At 34.8% G+C, this 15,511-nt stretch overlaps 1 protein-coding gene across 2 annotated transcripts; it reads left to right on the top strand.

Annotated features, from left to right (window-relative positions):
• Positions 3,107 to 8,057, top strand: LOC104750115 (chaperone protein dnaJ 39-like). Of its 2 annotated transcripts, none has more exons than XM_010471864.1 (11): positions 3,107 to 3,251; positions 5,569 to 5,770; positions 5,908 to 6,031; positions 6,270 to 6,352; positions 6,447 to 6,558; positions 6,652 to 6,756; positions 6,852 to 6,902; positions 7,017 to 7,106; positions 7,197 to 7,305; positions 7,400 to 7,602; positions 7,680 to 8,057. In XM_010471864.1, exons 2-11 carry the CDS (start codon positions 5,634 to 5,636, stop codon positions 7,911 to 7,913), a joined length of 1,248 nt encoding a protein of 415 aa, XP_010470166.1. In that variant the 5' UTR covers positions 3,107 to 3,251; positions 5,569 to 5,633; the 3' UTR covers positions 7,914 to 8,057. The 2 variants fall into 2 exon arrangements, with proteins under 2 accessions (XP_010470166.1, XP_010470165.1); XM_010471863.1 differs by lacking the exons at positions 5,569 to 5,770; positions 5,908 to 6,031; positions 6,270 to 6,352; ... (4 more) ...; positions 7,197 to 7,305; positions 7,400 to 7,602 and adding exons at positions 3,592 to 3,715; positions 3,954 to 4,036; positions 4,131 to 4,242; ... (4 more) ...; positions 5,084 to 5,286; positions 5,364 to 5,557 and having other exon boundaries at positions 3,107 to 3,454; positions 7,874 to 8,057.

Here is a 15,511-nt window from a genome sequence, read left to right as displayed (position 1 = left end):
ATGTCTTGAAATGGAAGCTCTAAGACCATGCGATGAAATTACTGTCTGCTATCTATATAGAAAAATTGTGTATGAAAGAAGATGATTTCAAATATGCTCTTGGTCCAACCATATCATTTTATTTTTAAAAGAAGATGAAAGCCGCCTCTATTTCTAAAATTTTCGTGGTCCATCCATAGCATTTATGCTCCTCAAAATTCATCGTCATAGAAAATAAAATCCAATCAAAACATACGCAATATTTTTGTGTGATTCGAAACAATTAGCCTTACTTTTTTCTCGTTGGATTGCTCCAATCATTCCATCATTTTAGGACAAGACGGTAGTATAGACTCTCCAAAGCTCCTCCAAGCAACACTTTCATGTTTTTATCTATCTTACAATTTAAATAAGAAAAGATCATCCTCTTCACCCACCCTCTGATTGCCTTGCTTAGCTTGAGTTGTGATAGAATGTTTTGTTATACCCACAACTCAATATACGACATGTGAACCCGTACTTAATTATTTAAGTGATTTTTTTTTGTATTCCCTAGAGGGGAATACCGTGGGTTGCGAGGGAAACTAGAATTACTTAAACTGCTTGCCAACCAACAATATTGTGTTCTGAGGCAATGTTTTTTTTTTCTCTTCTAAAACTACATTTAAGTGAATTAGTAAAATAAAAATTTTCATCTAAAAGACTCTTAATTTTTTTGGAATACATAGTAAAATTCTGAAAAAAATCTCCTGATAATTAAATAGCTCATACGGATATTTTTCTATTCGAGAAAGTAAACTGAACTATAGTCTCACCAACAATGGTTTATTATTGCTCAAGGATACATGATACATCCATATCCTAACATGTCTTACGTATTCGTTTCTATGATATTTGAAGATCCGGATTCCCAAATCTACTATATTAAAGTATTCTAACACATGTGTATGGATAGATCATTGACGTCTGAACAAAATGTATGGATCAATATGATCATCAGTACTGAACATTAGTATAATGGACATACCAATGCGGAAACAACACATCGTTCATACTGAAACGAAGTAAGGAAATGAAAATCAATACACATAAAATTATTTGTTTATACAAAAATTCCAAATATCAACTATCAAAACGAACGATACCAATTCATAACAGGCGTTATATATCACAATATTGAAAAAAATAAAACTTTCATAGAACAAATGAAAATATCTTAAGAGAGAAGTAGATCGGACCATAATGCTTCCATTCCCCAGAAGAGATGAGGATAAGATTAAGATTCAGAGTTGCAGACAATAACACTTCTCGATGTAACCTTTTCTGTCCCCCACCCCAAAAAAACACATAAAACTCCAACCATCATTCATGGATGGATCATACACTTAGGGATTGTTTTATTTTCCCTTCTTACTTTCTTGAATAAGAAGAACAAGGCCAAGATCTTCATCGTGTGTTCGTATGTCTCAAGATCCCTTCAAACTTTTTATTGTAGTTTGATGAGACTTGTCTGGTGGAAGTTTGGTGGTGCTGATGATGATGATGAGGAGAGAGAGAGAGAGAGAGAGAGAGAGAGAGGGGGGGGGAATTATAACTGAGAAAAAGAAGAAGAGACATGATGATTACTGATAAGTACAACATTGAAAATAGGTATAAAAAGAGAAGTAAATTGTCAAAAGAATCACAAGTATTTACTCTACATCTATATATAGTCAATTTACATGTGGGTTATACAAAATAATCACAAGTATTTATTGAAGATGTGTGTCAATGAAGCCCTAAGCGAAAGGCTGTGTAGTACCAAAAAAGGACATAGCGCGTTGTTTGACTTGTTTTTTATTTGTTTTTGTTTTTGGATTCATTTGCTGAATTTATATATATCCATGCATATATATATACCTCCTTGATTAGGATTTTTCTCCCATTCGAGATATGGCAATCGTACATACCAAAAAAAAAAAACATATAAAGGTCACTCATGGGGTTTGCATTGGGAAACATTCTTTGTTTTTATTATCTGAAAAAGTTAAGTTGGGCCAAAATGGCTAGAGCGAAAAAAAAAACAAAATACACCGGTAGGTGCCTTATCTCAAATTACTTATTAGAAGCAATAATTTGCTTGAATATATTGTACCTTGTAACATGTAAATGGGTCCATAAGTAAAACTAGATAAGAAGTGTTTTTTTTTTGAAGATAATTTTATGATAGCCGATACAAAACATGCATTTTTTTTCTTCTTTCTTATGATATCAATTTCTAAGATTCGACTTTCCCCTGAAGAGAATTCAACAACAATAAAGAAAATGTGACGAGTTGACAAAAGATATGAAGAGTAAGTTGTGACATTATTGTTGCCATACGATAACTCATATTCATAGGAAAAAAAATCATATATATACATTGTTACGAATCCATATCTAGTCACAAATTTAACGTGCATGATTCTCAATAATTGATAATATATAATAATAATAATTGCTATTATTTTATTTTATTTTTATATTCGTTCGTGATCAGATAATACATGTGCCAGCAGTCCATATAAGTCTTCAGAGAAAGATCGACATTGATCAAATATACCTTTTTTTTTGGCATACCGTTCTTATCGTGAACTTTTCACCTGGATATTGGTACTTAACAGTTACACTTCACATAAATCCAACCTAGATAGATTTACACGTACACACTCCACATGCACATAATAATTTAGTAATTCTAAACCAAAGCAATATCTGTGAAGCTGCAAGCATTTCTCCGACCCATTAGACAACAGTGAAACCGCTGGCTTCAATCCCTCATTCGTTAAGTCTCACTGTGATAATTTCAAAGGAACCTCTATAAGTGTACTCAAAAAGCTGTAGTTGAAACAAGTTTTAAACACAATAAGAAAATGCTAACACAATGGACCACCAATCAGTAAAGATTTCTAGTTCGCAGATTAACAAGAAGACTCTCTGTCTCTGAATTCTTAATGGGCTATTCTGATCCGTTTTGGGCCGTTTCTAATTACAAGTGGGTCTTTTGAAATTTGAACTAAATCAGTGAAAATTTTGAATTAGATAATAAAAAACAGATTAAAATAAGAAAATAACGAATTTAGTGATAGTGCAGTATAGTGTGGTCTCGTCTCCTTCTCTCTCAGAGTGCTTGTGGGGTTTTCCCTATGGAGCTGCCTCTGTCTCTGTCTCGTCGTCTCCTAGGGTTTTGGATTAACAAACCACAATTAACGAGGCTTGAATCATTCTCCCCACTTGCTGGCGAAGATCCCCAGATTTTGCTCCTTCGGAATTTAAAGCAACGATTTTTGTTTTTTTTCTTAAAAACAAAATCTTTAACAATGAGATCGAGATCGGATAGTAAAGAAGACGTCGGAGAAGATGAACTCCGACGACGAAACCCTTATGAAGTCCTTGGCATACCTACCAATTCGACTGATCAAGAGATCAAAAGTGCTTATCGAAGAATGGCTCTCAGGTCTTTTTCCCAACTCTGTGACAAAAAAGTTTAAAACTTTTGTGAATTTTGATGTTGTTAGGGATGCAGTTTAGGTTCAGAAGTGAATCCAAGCTGTGTTTGTTGTTACCAGTACTGAAGTTTAGTTTTATTTTAAGGTACCATCCTGATAAGAATCCAAACGACCCGGTTGCAGCGGATATGTTTGAGGAGATTACATTTGCTTATGAGGTCTTGTCTGATCCGGAGAATCGCCGTCAATATGATACTACTGGCTCTGAGGTGAGGTTTCAATTCAAGTTCTGAGTTTTTGTAACATCCTAATCTTTGATGGTTTATTAAAACCATTGTATGAAGCACTGGGGAGATGTGTCTTGCTCTGCACTTTTGCAGTGTCTAGATAACCTTAAATCAGCTAAAGTGATAATTTCTAGTTCTTATTTAGACGCCCTTTTGTCCAAAGTCGACTAGACTTTACTATATCTAGTTTTATATTGGTTGAACTGTGGTGTTTATGTAGGCTCCTGGTCCGGAAAATGAAGATCTTGAGCTTGATCTATCAAGCTTAGGAGCTGTTAATACTATATTCGCCGCGCTGTTCAAGTGAGTTTCGTTGAAACAGGCTTTCTCTGCTCTCTGTTTTTTCCATTACTACCAAAAATCCCCTTAACAACTTGATGATTTTTGTTGATCACAGTAAGCTTGGAGTGCAAATCAAGACAACTGTCTCAGCAAATTTATTGGAGGAAGCGCTGAATGGTACAGTTACTACTTTGCCTCTTACTGTTGGGCAAGTTGTTTCCAGGAAGGTATGATAATTATTTGTTTAACACTAGCATTTACTTTCTTTTTGTATTAATGTGGTTCTGTCATCTTCACTGACATATTTGCTTCTCTAACAGGTTGAAAAACAATCGGCTCACTTTTATTCTGTTACGTTAACAGAAGAAGAAGCCGAGGCCGGATTGATATGTAAAGTGCAGTCATCTGCTAAGAACAAATTCAAGGTGCGTTGGCACAAACTTTTGTCTTTCGTGCTCAAGAGTCTCGTAGTTGTTTTTCATATTCTGTATCATACCTTCTGATTCCTTTTGCTTCTCAGTTACTTTACTTTGATCAAGAAGAGAATGGAGGACTGAGATTGGCCCTACAGGTATCAAGTTCCTTAACATATAATGTCAAAAATTCTGCATCCGGTTGAATCGTCATGCCTCTAAGTTTCCTCTGGTCACTAAACTATGTTTCATTTGCTTTCATTCTGCAAAAGGAAGACAGCAGGAAAACAGGAAAGCTCTCAACTGCAGGGTTATACTTTTTCGGTTTTCCTGTTTACCGTTTCGATCACAGGGTTAATTCAGTTAACTATCTTCTCTTCCCTCTTAAGTTCACACTTTTATATATATCTCTCAGTCACCAATGTACTCAGTTGTCTACCTTTTGGTCACAGAGGGCTCTCTCAAGGGATCCAGAGACCGGATTTTTCAAAAGGCTCGATGCATTCCAACCGTTTGAGATCACTGAACTGAAACCTGGATCTCATGTATTTGCTGTTTACGGTATGTTTTGTTTCATTCAATTACAGTTATAAATGAGTTACTAGACAACTCTGTTAGAAGTAAAGTAACCTCACTTGGTGTCATATTACATTAGGTGACAATTTTTTCAAAAGTGTGAGCTACACTCTAGAAATATTCTCATCTGCTCCATTCGAAAATGAGAAAGAGGATCTCCGGTCCACTGAAGCACATATAGTCTCGAAAAGAACTGAGCTATTGAAGTTTGAATCTGAATATCACGAGGTCTTTGCACAGTTCACAGAGATGGCTAGTAAATGCACAGGGGAAGTACAAGAGGTGAGAGAGAGAGCTGCCAATATCACTCCGTTTTCTTGGTTACATAAACATTTAACTGACATTTGTTTTGTTTGCAGATCGATGAGCTTCTCAAGAGGAGGAACGAGATATGTGCGGCGTACACAATCTTTCCACCTACAAAGCAAAGTTCAAGCAAAAACAGAAGCTGGAGCAAGGGAAAGAGCAAGAAAAAGAGCAGTCTTTTAATGGAACCTAGAGAAGAAGGAGAAGTCGCAGTTAGGGAAGAAGATGGAGTGAAGAAGAAGAAATGGTATNCCCCAGATTTTGCTCCTTCGGAATTTAAAGCAACGATTTTTGTTTTTTTCTTAAAAACAAAATCTTTAACAATGAGATCGAGATCGGATAGTAAAGAAGACGTCGGAGAAGATGAACTCCGACGACGAAACCCTTATGAAGTCCTTGGCATACCTACCAATTCGACTGATCAAGAGATCAAAAGTGCTTATCGAAGAATGGCTCTCAGGTCTTTTTCCCAACTCTGTGACAAAAAAGTTTAAAACTTTTGTGAATTTTGATGTTGTTAGGGATGCAGTTTAGGTTCAGAAGTGAATCCAAGCTGTGTTTGTTGTTACCAGTACTGAAGTTTAGTTTTATTTTAAGGTACCATCCTGATAAGAATCCAAACGACCCGGTTGCAGCGGATATGTTTGAGGAGATTACATTTGCTTATGAGGTCTTGTCTGATCCGGAGAATCGCCGTCAATATGATACTACTGGCTCTGAGGTGAGGTTTCAATTCAAGTTCTGAGTTTTTGTAACATCCTAATCTTTGATGGTTTATTAAAACCATTGTATGAAGCACTGGGGAGATGTGTCTTGCTCTGCACTTTTGCAGTGTCTAGATAACCTTAAATCAGCTAAAGTGATAATTTCTAGTTCTTATTTAGACGCCCTTTTGTCCAAAGTCGACTAGACTTTACTATATCTAGTTTTATATTGGTTGAACTGTGGTGTTTATGTAGGCTCCTGGTCCGGAAAATGAAGATCTTGAGCTTGATCTATCAAGCTTAGGAGCTGTTAATACTATATTCGCCGCGCTGTTCAAGTGAGTTTCGTTGAAACAGGCTTTCTCTGCTCTCTGTTTTTTCCATTACTACCAAAAATCCCCTTAACAACTTGATGATTTTTGTTGATCACAGTAAGCTTGGAGTGCAAATCAAGACAACTGTCTCAGCAAATTTATTGGAGGAAGCGCTGAATGGTACAGTTACTACTTTGCCTCTTACTGTTGGGCAAGTTGTTTCCAGGAAGGTATGATAATTATTTGTTTAACACTAGCATTTACTTTCTTTTTGTATTAATGTGGTTCTGTCATCTTCACTGACATATTTGCTTCTCTAACAGGTTGAAAAACAATCGGCTCACTTTTATTCTGTTACGTTAACAGAAGAAGAAGCCGAGGCCGGATTGATATGTAAAGTGCAGTCATCTGCTAAGAACAAATTCAAGGTGCGTTGGCACAAACTTTTGTCTTTCGTGCTCAAGAGTCTCGTAGTTGTTTTTCATATTCTGTATCATACCTTCTGATTCCTTTTGCTTCTCAGTTACTTTACTTTGATCAAGAAGAGAATGGAGGACTGAGATTGGCCCTACAGGTATCAAGTTCCTTAACATATAATGTCAAAAATTCTGCATCCGGTTGAATCGTCATGCCTCTAAGTTTCCTCTGGTCACTAAACTATGTTTCATTTGCTTTCATTCTGCAAAAGGAAGACAGCAGGAAAACAGGAAAGCTCTCAACTGCAGGGTTATACTTTTTCGGTTTTCCTGTTTACCGTTTCGATCACAGGGTTAATTCAGTTAACTATCTTCTCTTCCCTCTTAAGTTCACACTTTTATATATATCTCTCAGTCACCAATGTACTCAGTTGTCTACCTTTTGGTCACAGAGGGCTCTCTCAAGGGATCCAGAGACCGGATTTTTCAAAAGGCTCGATGCATTCCAACCGTTTGAGATCACTGAACTGAAACCTGGATCTCATGTATTTGCTGTTTACGGTATGTTTTGTTTCATTCAATTACAGTTATAAATGAGTTACTAGACAACTCTGTTAGAAGTAAAGTAACCTCACTTGGTGTCATATTACATTAGGTGACAATTTTTTCAAAAGTGTGAGCTACACTCTAGAAATATTCTCATCTGCTCCATTCGAAAATGAGAAAGAGGATCTCCGGTCCACTGAAGCACATATAGTCTCGAAAAGAACTGAGCTATTGAAGTTTGAATCTGAATATCACGAGGTCTTTGCACAGTTCACAGAGATGGCTAGTAAATGCACAGGGGAAGTACAAGAGGTGAGAGAGAGAGCTGCCAATATCACTCCGTTTTCTTGGTTACATAAACATTTAACTGACATTTGTTTTGTTTGCAGATCGATGAGCTTCTCAAGAGGAGGAACGAGATATGTGCGGCGTACACAATCTTTCCACCGACGAAGCAAAGTTCAAGCAAGAGCAGAAGCTGGAGCAAGGGAAAGAGCAAGAAAAAGAGCAGTCTTTTAATGGAACCTAGAGAAGAAGGAGAAGTCGCAGTTAGGGAAGAAGATGGAGTGAAGAAGAAGAAATGGTATAATATTCAGCTGAGGCAAGACAAGAAAAAAACCTGAAGACACTCTTCTTGAGTTTGTTTCAGGCACATAGCCAAATTCCAAAGACGATATTATATGTTTCAGTGATAATGTTTATGCACAGCTACATTCCAAAAGTGGTATATGGTTTCTTATGCTTTGTCAGGTTCATCTCTTTGCACGCTTCGCCGGATTCATCTCTTCATATGTTTCGACAGTTTCACATTCACATTCTCTGTCCTCACTACTGCCAACTGCTTCTTCTTCGGAGTTTTGCTGACTTCAAATTCACATTTGTTTTGCTGAAGCAGTTGGAGTAATTGAGTTGCGCATATGGAGTGTTATAAGGGCAAGTAAGGCTCTCCATTGATTCACAGTTTTTGCTGAGTGAATCTGGTAGTAGTGATGTGAGTCTTCTGCAGTTGTTAAGATAAAGTTGTACCCGATGGTAACTTCTCAAGCAATATGGAATGCTCTCAACATTAGTGTAGCTTAGGTATAGCTGCCTAACACTTCGAGGAACATTTGTTAATGACTTAAGCTTTTACATAGCTGATTATGTTGAGAACACGAAGACGAGACCGTAGCCTAATTGATGAAGGCACTTGTTCTACCTCTCTGATTGAGATAGAGAACTATGAGATGTTCCTAGAGATGTCTGCAAAGTTTCTCAAACTTTGGTATGCTGTCATATTGACCATTCAAGAGACGGCCAAGTTCATGTGAGTTGGAATGACTTCTAGCTTTGTGCAGGCATACATGCTCAACACTTTTCCTTTCATCGCTTACACTAAGGAATTGAAGGTTGCGCATTCTCTTGAAAGCTCCTTCGCTAAAAACACTTTGCTGATTTTGGATGTGTATCAAACGATATGCCAAACACGGTTCTAGTACCCTATACCAAATTCCAAATAGAAGAAACTATTAGCACAATACCAAATATGAAAAAGAAAGTGTAAAAGAACTTACTATATTATATTCAAGAACATCGTAAATCTCATGAGCATCAATTAAGATGTGGCGTTTCCAAGGTTCTCGTCTAGAAATGGCTTGTCTACCCATTTGTTGTAGTAATTTGTGCATCACTATATATGTCTATGAGACTATTGACTAGGTTTCTCAACCGAGAATGGCTTTTAATAATCTGGTCCGTGGAAGCTCTCGAAGACGTTCTATCTCCAACTCCAAGAAGGAGGAGAAGAAGAGAAAGAGGAAGCCATGAGAGATTGAAAGAGTAGTTAACGAGAATTATAGTATTACGAAGACCAAGTCAGTGTATTAATGCAAATGCGTAAATAGAGGAGTAAAAAATGTCTTAACTGTGTTTCTTTGTTTTCATTTTAAAGACCGACTTTTGACTATTAACGGAAAACTACAACTTTAAGAACATATTTTTTCGAAAATTTGGAAAAGGTCATTGTTAGTGATGGACTTGTGAGTGAATCTGNCTCAGTCACCAATGTACTCAGTTGTCTACCTTTTGGTCACAGAGGGCTCTCTCAAGGGATCCAGAGACCGGATTTTTCAAAAGGCTCGATGCATTCCAACCGTTTGAGATCACTGAACTGAAACCTGGATCTCATGTATTTGCTGTTTACGGTATGTTTTGTTTCATTCAATTACAGTTATAAATGAGTTACTAGACAACTCTGTTAGAAGTAAAGTAACCTCACTTGGTGTCATATTACATTAGGTGACAATTTTTTCAAAAGTGTGAGCTACACTCTAGAAATATTCTCATCTGCTCCATTCGAAAATGAGAAAGAGGATCTCCGGTCCACTGAAGCACATNGTGAATCTGGTTCAAACAAGTGCGAAAGATTTGGGGATTATTTAAATCTATATATCGTTGTACCTTTTCATTATTTCATTTTGTTTTTTTGGACAGAAAACTTCTACCGTTATGTATTTTTTAAAATTTACTTTTGTTGAATGTAAAGTTGTGTCTCATACAAACAGTTTTTTCAATTCAAATGTACACATCTTTAGAAATCTATATTTGTTCTTCTTTTCTTTTGGATATTATCAAACTTTCTTTTCAACACAAATTTTATCGTAATATGATGAATCAAAATAATTTGAAATTCAATTTTCATTGTCAATTTTCAATGTAATCTTCTACTCCCTAAATTATTTATCAACATACAAAATTTTAACATTGTGATCTTAAAATGACTTCTCATCACTGCGAGAAATCTATTGAAATTTAGATTTATTTAATGAATCGTTGAAATATTTATTTATATTCAGTCTCTGAGTATAATTTTTCAAAAATTGTTAATTTTTGTTTATTAAAATATATTTCTAGAATTTATTATAATCGTTTAATTGAACCATTGCAGCATTTGGCATGTTTAATATTTACATATCACTCTGATAAACTCTTAATAAATTATTATTATTTAGTTTTTGATTACTAAAATATTTTAGAATGGATTTTGCAACCTTTTAATTAAACCATGACAAATTTAGATGATTTGATGAATCATTAAAAAAAATTATTTATTTTATGAACCATTGCAACGTTTGGTAAATTTGATATGTATGGTTGTGTCTATATTACTAAAATGTATTACATAATTTTTTTTGTCGTTTAATTAAATTGAATTTATTTGTCGAACCAGTATAACTTTTGGTTTGTTTTTTGTTCTTTCTGTTTATGACTGTTTAACATTTTCTTTTATAAATGATCATATATTTCATTCCAACTTTTCTTTATGTTCTTTTCATTTAGTATTGTGTCTCTTTACCATACTTAATGCTTTCTAGTTTTATGATATTTTTTTTTTCTCATCATCTCTCTGTCTCATATAGTTTTACATTTTACTAAAAGTTTCCATAGTACATTTTACTAAAAGTTGTGTCTAACATTTTACTAAAAGTTGTATCTAAAAGTTTTCTTTAACTTTTAGATAACTATCAAGTACTTTTTATTAATTTATTTTTAATGATATAGATGTAAAAAAAATCTGAAAGGTTAAATTATTTTATTAAATTTTTCATTTTGTATTTTTTCACTACGGGTTACATTTTATTTTAAATCTTCTTCATGTACAATTTCACTAAGATATTCATATATCTACCACTCATGTCCTTCCAAATCTATTTATTAATTTAAAAAAAAAAAGTTAACAATTTTTATTTAAACATGTTAAGTGTTCAATGAATTCAAAATTGAACAACCAATAATTTTCAAGTACTCAAAATTGTGTTTAGTCATACATTATTTTAGGTGAAAAGTTCCTATAATTTTATAATATATATACATATAAATATATATATATATATATAATATTTTGAAAATAAATTTTAATCAGTTTCTAAGAAAATGGTTTACATTTTCACATCTCTTTCTTATACTTATTGGCTATATACATTTTTTACTTATTAACATTTTAAAACCTTAAAAATGTTTTAAAGGGCCACATTCCCTGTGGTTATTATAACCATTTTTCATGTAGATTGTCACTTATGTAATTGCAATCTTATTCATGTTTAAGTTACTAAAAACACCATTTTCGTTAACATATATTAAAACAAATGATTCTAACCTGTTTAATTGTAAGATCCCCAAACCAAAATTCTCGATTATTTCTATGCTAGGATTCTCCGCGGTGAGGCCCCTTCATCTTTGTTAGTCGGACAATCAAGCTTTGTGAACTATGCCACTATGTCACGGTTTAAGACTTTAAGCGCTATATTGTGATCAGTCAAACCAAAATACCAATCAAGTTAAAACTAAAATAAAAATGTTGAGTGGTTCAGATTTTTATAAAAAAACTTTTGACAAAATAATGAACTTACACCATACTAGGTTATGAGCCCACGAGATATCACGGGAAACTCATTTTAATAAAATATTTATTGCAAAATTACACATATTTACACATATTTCACTCAATGAACTAAAAAACAAAATTACAAGTTAAATATGCAATTGAAGGATAAAAATCTTTACGATTAGATAAACTGATTTATGCTATAAACATATGATTTTATGTACTTAAACCAACATATTTTATTTTAGTTGTTTTCCCTTCAATAAGTTGTTTCGACATTGTATAACAGAAAAAACAGAAAAGTTGGTATAAAACTTAACTTTTTACCAAAAAAATATATTTTATTTTAGTTCCGTTTTCAATTTGAATATTATGTAAATATAAGTTGCTGCATTTATACATTTGAACATCTTATATTCTTATGTTTATTCCCACATAATTATATAGTTCAACATATATATATATATATATTTATATATTTATAGATGTAAATGTTTTATGTCATATGACATCACCTTATGAAGAAAGAGTTAATTTAAAAATGTAACAGATATTAATTAGATAAATTTTAACTCAATATTTTGTTTTTAGATTTATTTTATCACTTTATGTTGTTGTTGTTTAAATAACAATATGAAATCATTGAATATGACACTATACATTTTCAAAATAATTGATAATTTGTTTTGCAACGGTTGCTTCTCTTTAGAAAATTGCGTATGTTCATTGTAAAGATGTATATTTTGCAAACAGTTGTGTCTATTCAAACTTACACATTTTTTTAAATCTATAGATATGGTGATGCCATATGTTATCATATAAACATTTACAAATATTTTCAACTATATAATTATGTGGTAATAAATATAAGAATATATATATAGATATATATGTATGTATATGTTCAAATGTATAAATGTTTGCAACTTCTATTTATATAATATTGACTTAGAAAAAGAACTAAATAAAATATGTGAATTTGAGTACATTACATATTATTTTAAAAATGCAACTACCTATCTTGTGTTTATAGCGTTAAACATTATTTATTTAATTGTAAAGATTTGTATCCCTCAATTGCATATTTTAAATATAATTTTGTTCAAAATAATTAAGTGAATATGTGTAAACATTCATCTGTAAATATTCTAGTCAAAGGGTAATGCATTAATTAAATGAACAGAAAACACTTTGAGAACAACACGTCAACCTAAAGTTTCCATTAATCACATATGAAAGTAAGTTATTTTGTAATATTTCAAAAAATTGTAGTTTTGAATTACTTATTAAATAATTTAAAAAATATCTATAATTAAAGAAATTTTTTAATAAATATTTTATTAAAGTGAGGTGGACACTTTTTATGTCTCTCTCATCTAACACAAGATGAGGCTTATTATGCGTCCATAAAATTCATCCATTGCTTGTCCTCACAGAACCATTGGTGGGCAATTTTGAAAAAATCATACACATTATTAGCTCATTCACAAGTTTCATGACGTAATCAACATTCTCGACAAGATTTTTAACAAAAAAAAAACATTCTCGACAAGATACTTAACAAGATATTGAACATCTAAGATCTGATTATGTTGATGGGGATGGTAATTGTGTACCATGAATTTTCCTCGCACATGATGATGAATTTTGGGTTTTCATAGTTATTGTATCAAAGAGAGAAAATAGTTCATTTATTCAAATAATTATTAGTTGATATGTTCTTCATATGTAAAATGGAAGATAAAGTGGGGGAAAATATGGTAATGGAGATTTGTGTCTATGAAAATATAAAACGATGTTAAATTTTGTAACATCCGCGAATTGGAATTCTGGTTTGGGATGTGCATCGATCGATGCAGGTATTGCATCGATCAATGCCATGTAGAAGCATCGATCAATGCGAGGAAGACGCGATTTGACCTAGAAGCATCCATCAATGCCATGTAGAGGTTTCTATCGATGCAATTAGTGATTTCGTGAAATGTCGAGCATGCATCGGTCGATGCAGTGTTGATATCGGTCGATGCAGGTGAACCTTGCATCGGTCTATTCAAGCTTTTGTCGGTCGATGCAACCCGAGTTGGTGTCGGTCGATGCATGGGTTAGTGTCGATCGATGCAGTGTCCTGGTTGGTTGTTTGTTTGTTGATTGCTGTTTTGATGGTTAGAGATATCTCAATTGTTTGTGTGTATAGCCCGGTAGATGGGAGGATTGCCTCACTGAGTGTTTATAAAATACTCACGCATCTCATATGTGTTGTGGTGCAGGTAAAAGCAAAGTGTGATCGTTGAATCAAGGCGATGAAGAGGAGGATGTTTTAGTGGCTCGTTGATGTGTTGTCTGGCTTCTGTTAGGTTGCTAGAGTTGAGTCATAGAATGTTGCTAGGATGCTGATTGTTGGTTTATGTTTCTGCTGGATTGAGTTATTGAATTATTGGTTATTGGTATCTTTTGGTTATTTACGTTGTTTGGTGTGTTTGTGGTTAGGTGGCTAGTAGGTATGGTACCACTAGTTAATTTTTTTTTTTTAAAAGGGTCGGTCGTTTTAGTTTGGTATCAGAGCCCTCACGTTTCTTGGTTTGGTTTCACTAGGTTTCTGCTGTTGATGTTGTGGATTTGCATGCTTGATTGATTATGTTAGTTAGTCAATTATGTGTGGCATGGAGTCCTAGAACATCATTTTCGAGCCCACAGTGTGATTTCACGGTGAGTTTTTGTTTATTGTTCTGTTGAGATTGCTTGCTTAGCCTTTGGTTCATGGTAGTGCAGATGGTTAGAGGTGATGCTGTGGTTGGTCGTGGACGCGGACATGGTCGTGGTAGGGGCAGAGGCCCCATGTCCAATCCCAGTCCTATCACTAGACTCTTGAACCCATTCATATCCAACAGTCGGTTTGCTACGTCCAGGAAGCTTTAAAGACTTGTTACCGTCTCTACAAATCACCACATGATCTTTCCCTGTGTTTTGTCCTCACTCGCACAGTTCCGATAGTCACTTCCCGGAAGGTCACCCATCCTGAGACTACTCTACATAAGCATGCTTAACTGTGGAGTTGGAGTCTCTCCGGACTTTTGACCGAAAAGATAAGTGCACTTTGGTGACTTAGGTGGTCAAATTAATTCTTTTAAACCTCTCCACAAGTCTCCAAAACCGGGATGTCACAATGCAACCCCACAAACAGATTACAACGTCCTCGTTACGCACCAAGACCGTCACCCTCAACGTTGTGAGCCCACTCTATTCCACACGCGTCTGGGTTTGGCTATGATACCAAATGTAAAACCCCGACCACCACCTCTTAGTGGACCCCATTTCCAATCCTATTCCATGGGCCCACCTTTCTTAATGGGCCTCACGTCCTCTCACTAGTCTCGTGTGCCCATCTATATCCGTTGGCCGGTTCGCTTTGTCCGGGAGGCTTTAAAGACTTGTTACCATCCCTACAAATCACTACTTGATCTTTCCATGTGTTTTGTCCTCACTGGAACAGTTCCGACAGTCACTTCCCGGAAGGTCACCCATCCTGAGACTACTTCAGCATAAACACGCTTAACTGTGGAGTTCTCTCAGGACCCTTGACTGAAAATATAAGTGCACTTTGGTGACATAGGTGGCCAAATCAATTCTTTTGAACCTCTTTGCAAGTCTCTGACACTGGGGTGTCACACCCGCGGTTAGTGATACTATAGATCATAGTATGACAGCTGAGGGCATCAGCGAGTCGTAGGCTTTCCAGGAGGGGTCCATGAGTGTGTCCGATGGGGGTACCGATAGGACCTTAGGCGCTGAGAGAGTCGATGTGGGCAGTGTTGGTGCCGGGTTGGCCGGTGATGCTAGGGTTATGGGAGCGGGAGTCCC

This window comes from Camelina sativa, chromosome 16 (assembly GCF_000633955.1).
Source record: "Camelina sativa cultivar DH55 chromosome 16, Cs, whole genome shotgun sequence".
NCBI lineage: Eukaryota > Viridiplantae > Streptophyta > Magnoliopsida > Brassicales > Brassicaceae > Camelina > Camelina sativa.
The sequence above is the reverse complement of the archived record's forward strand: the minus strand, read 5'-3'. Positions and strand labels throughout refer to the sequence as shown.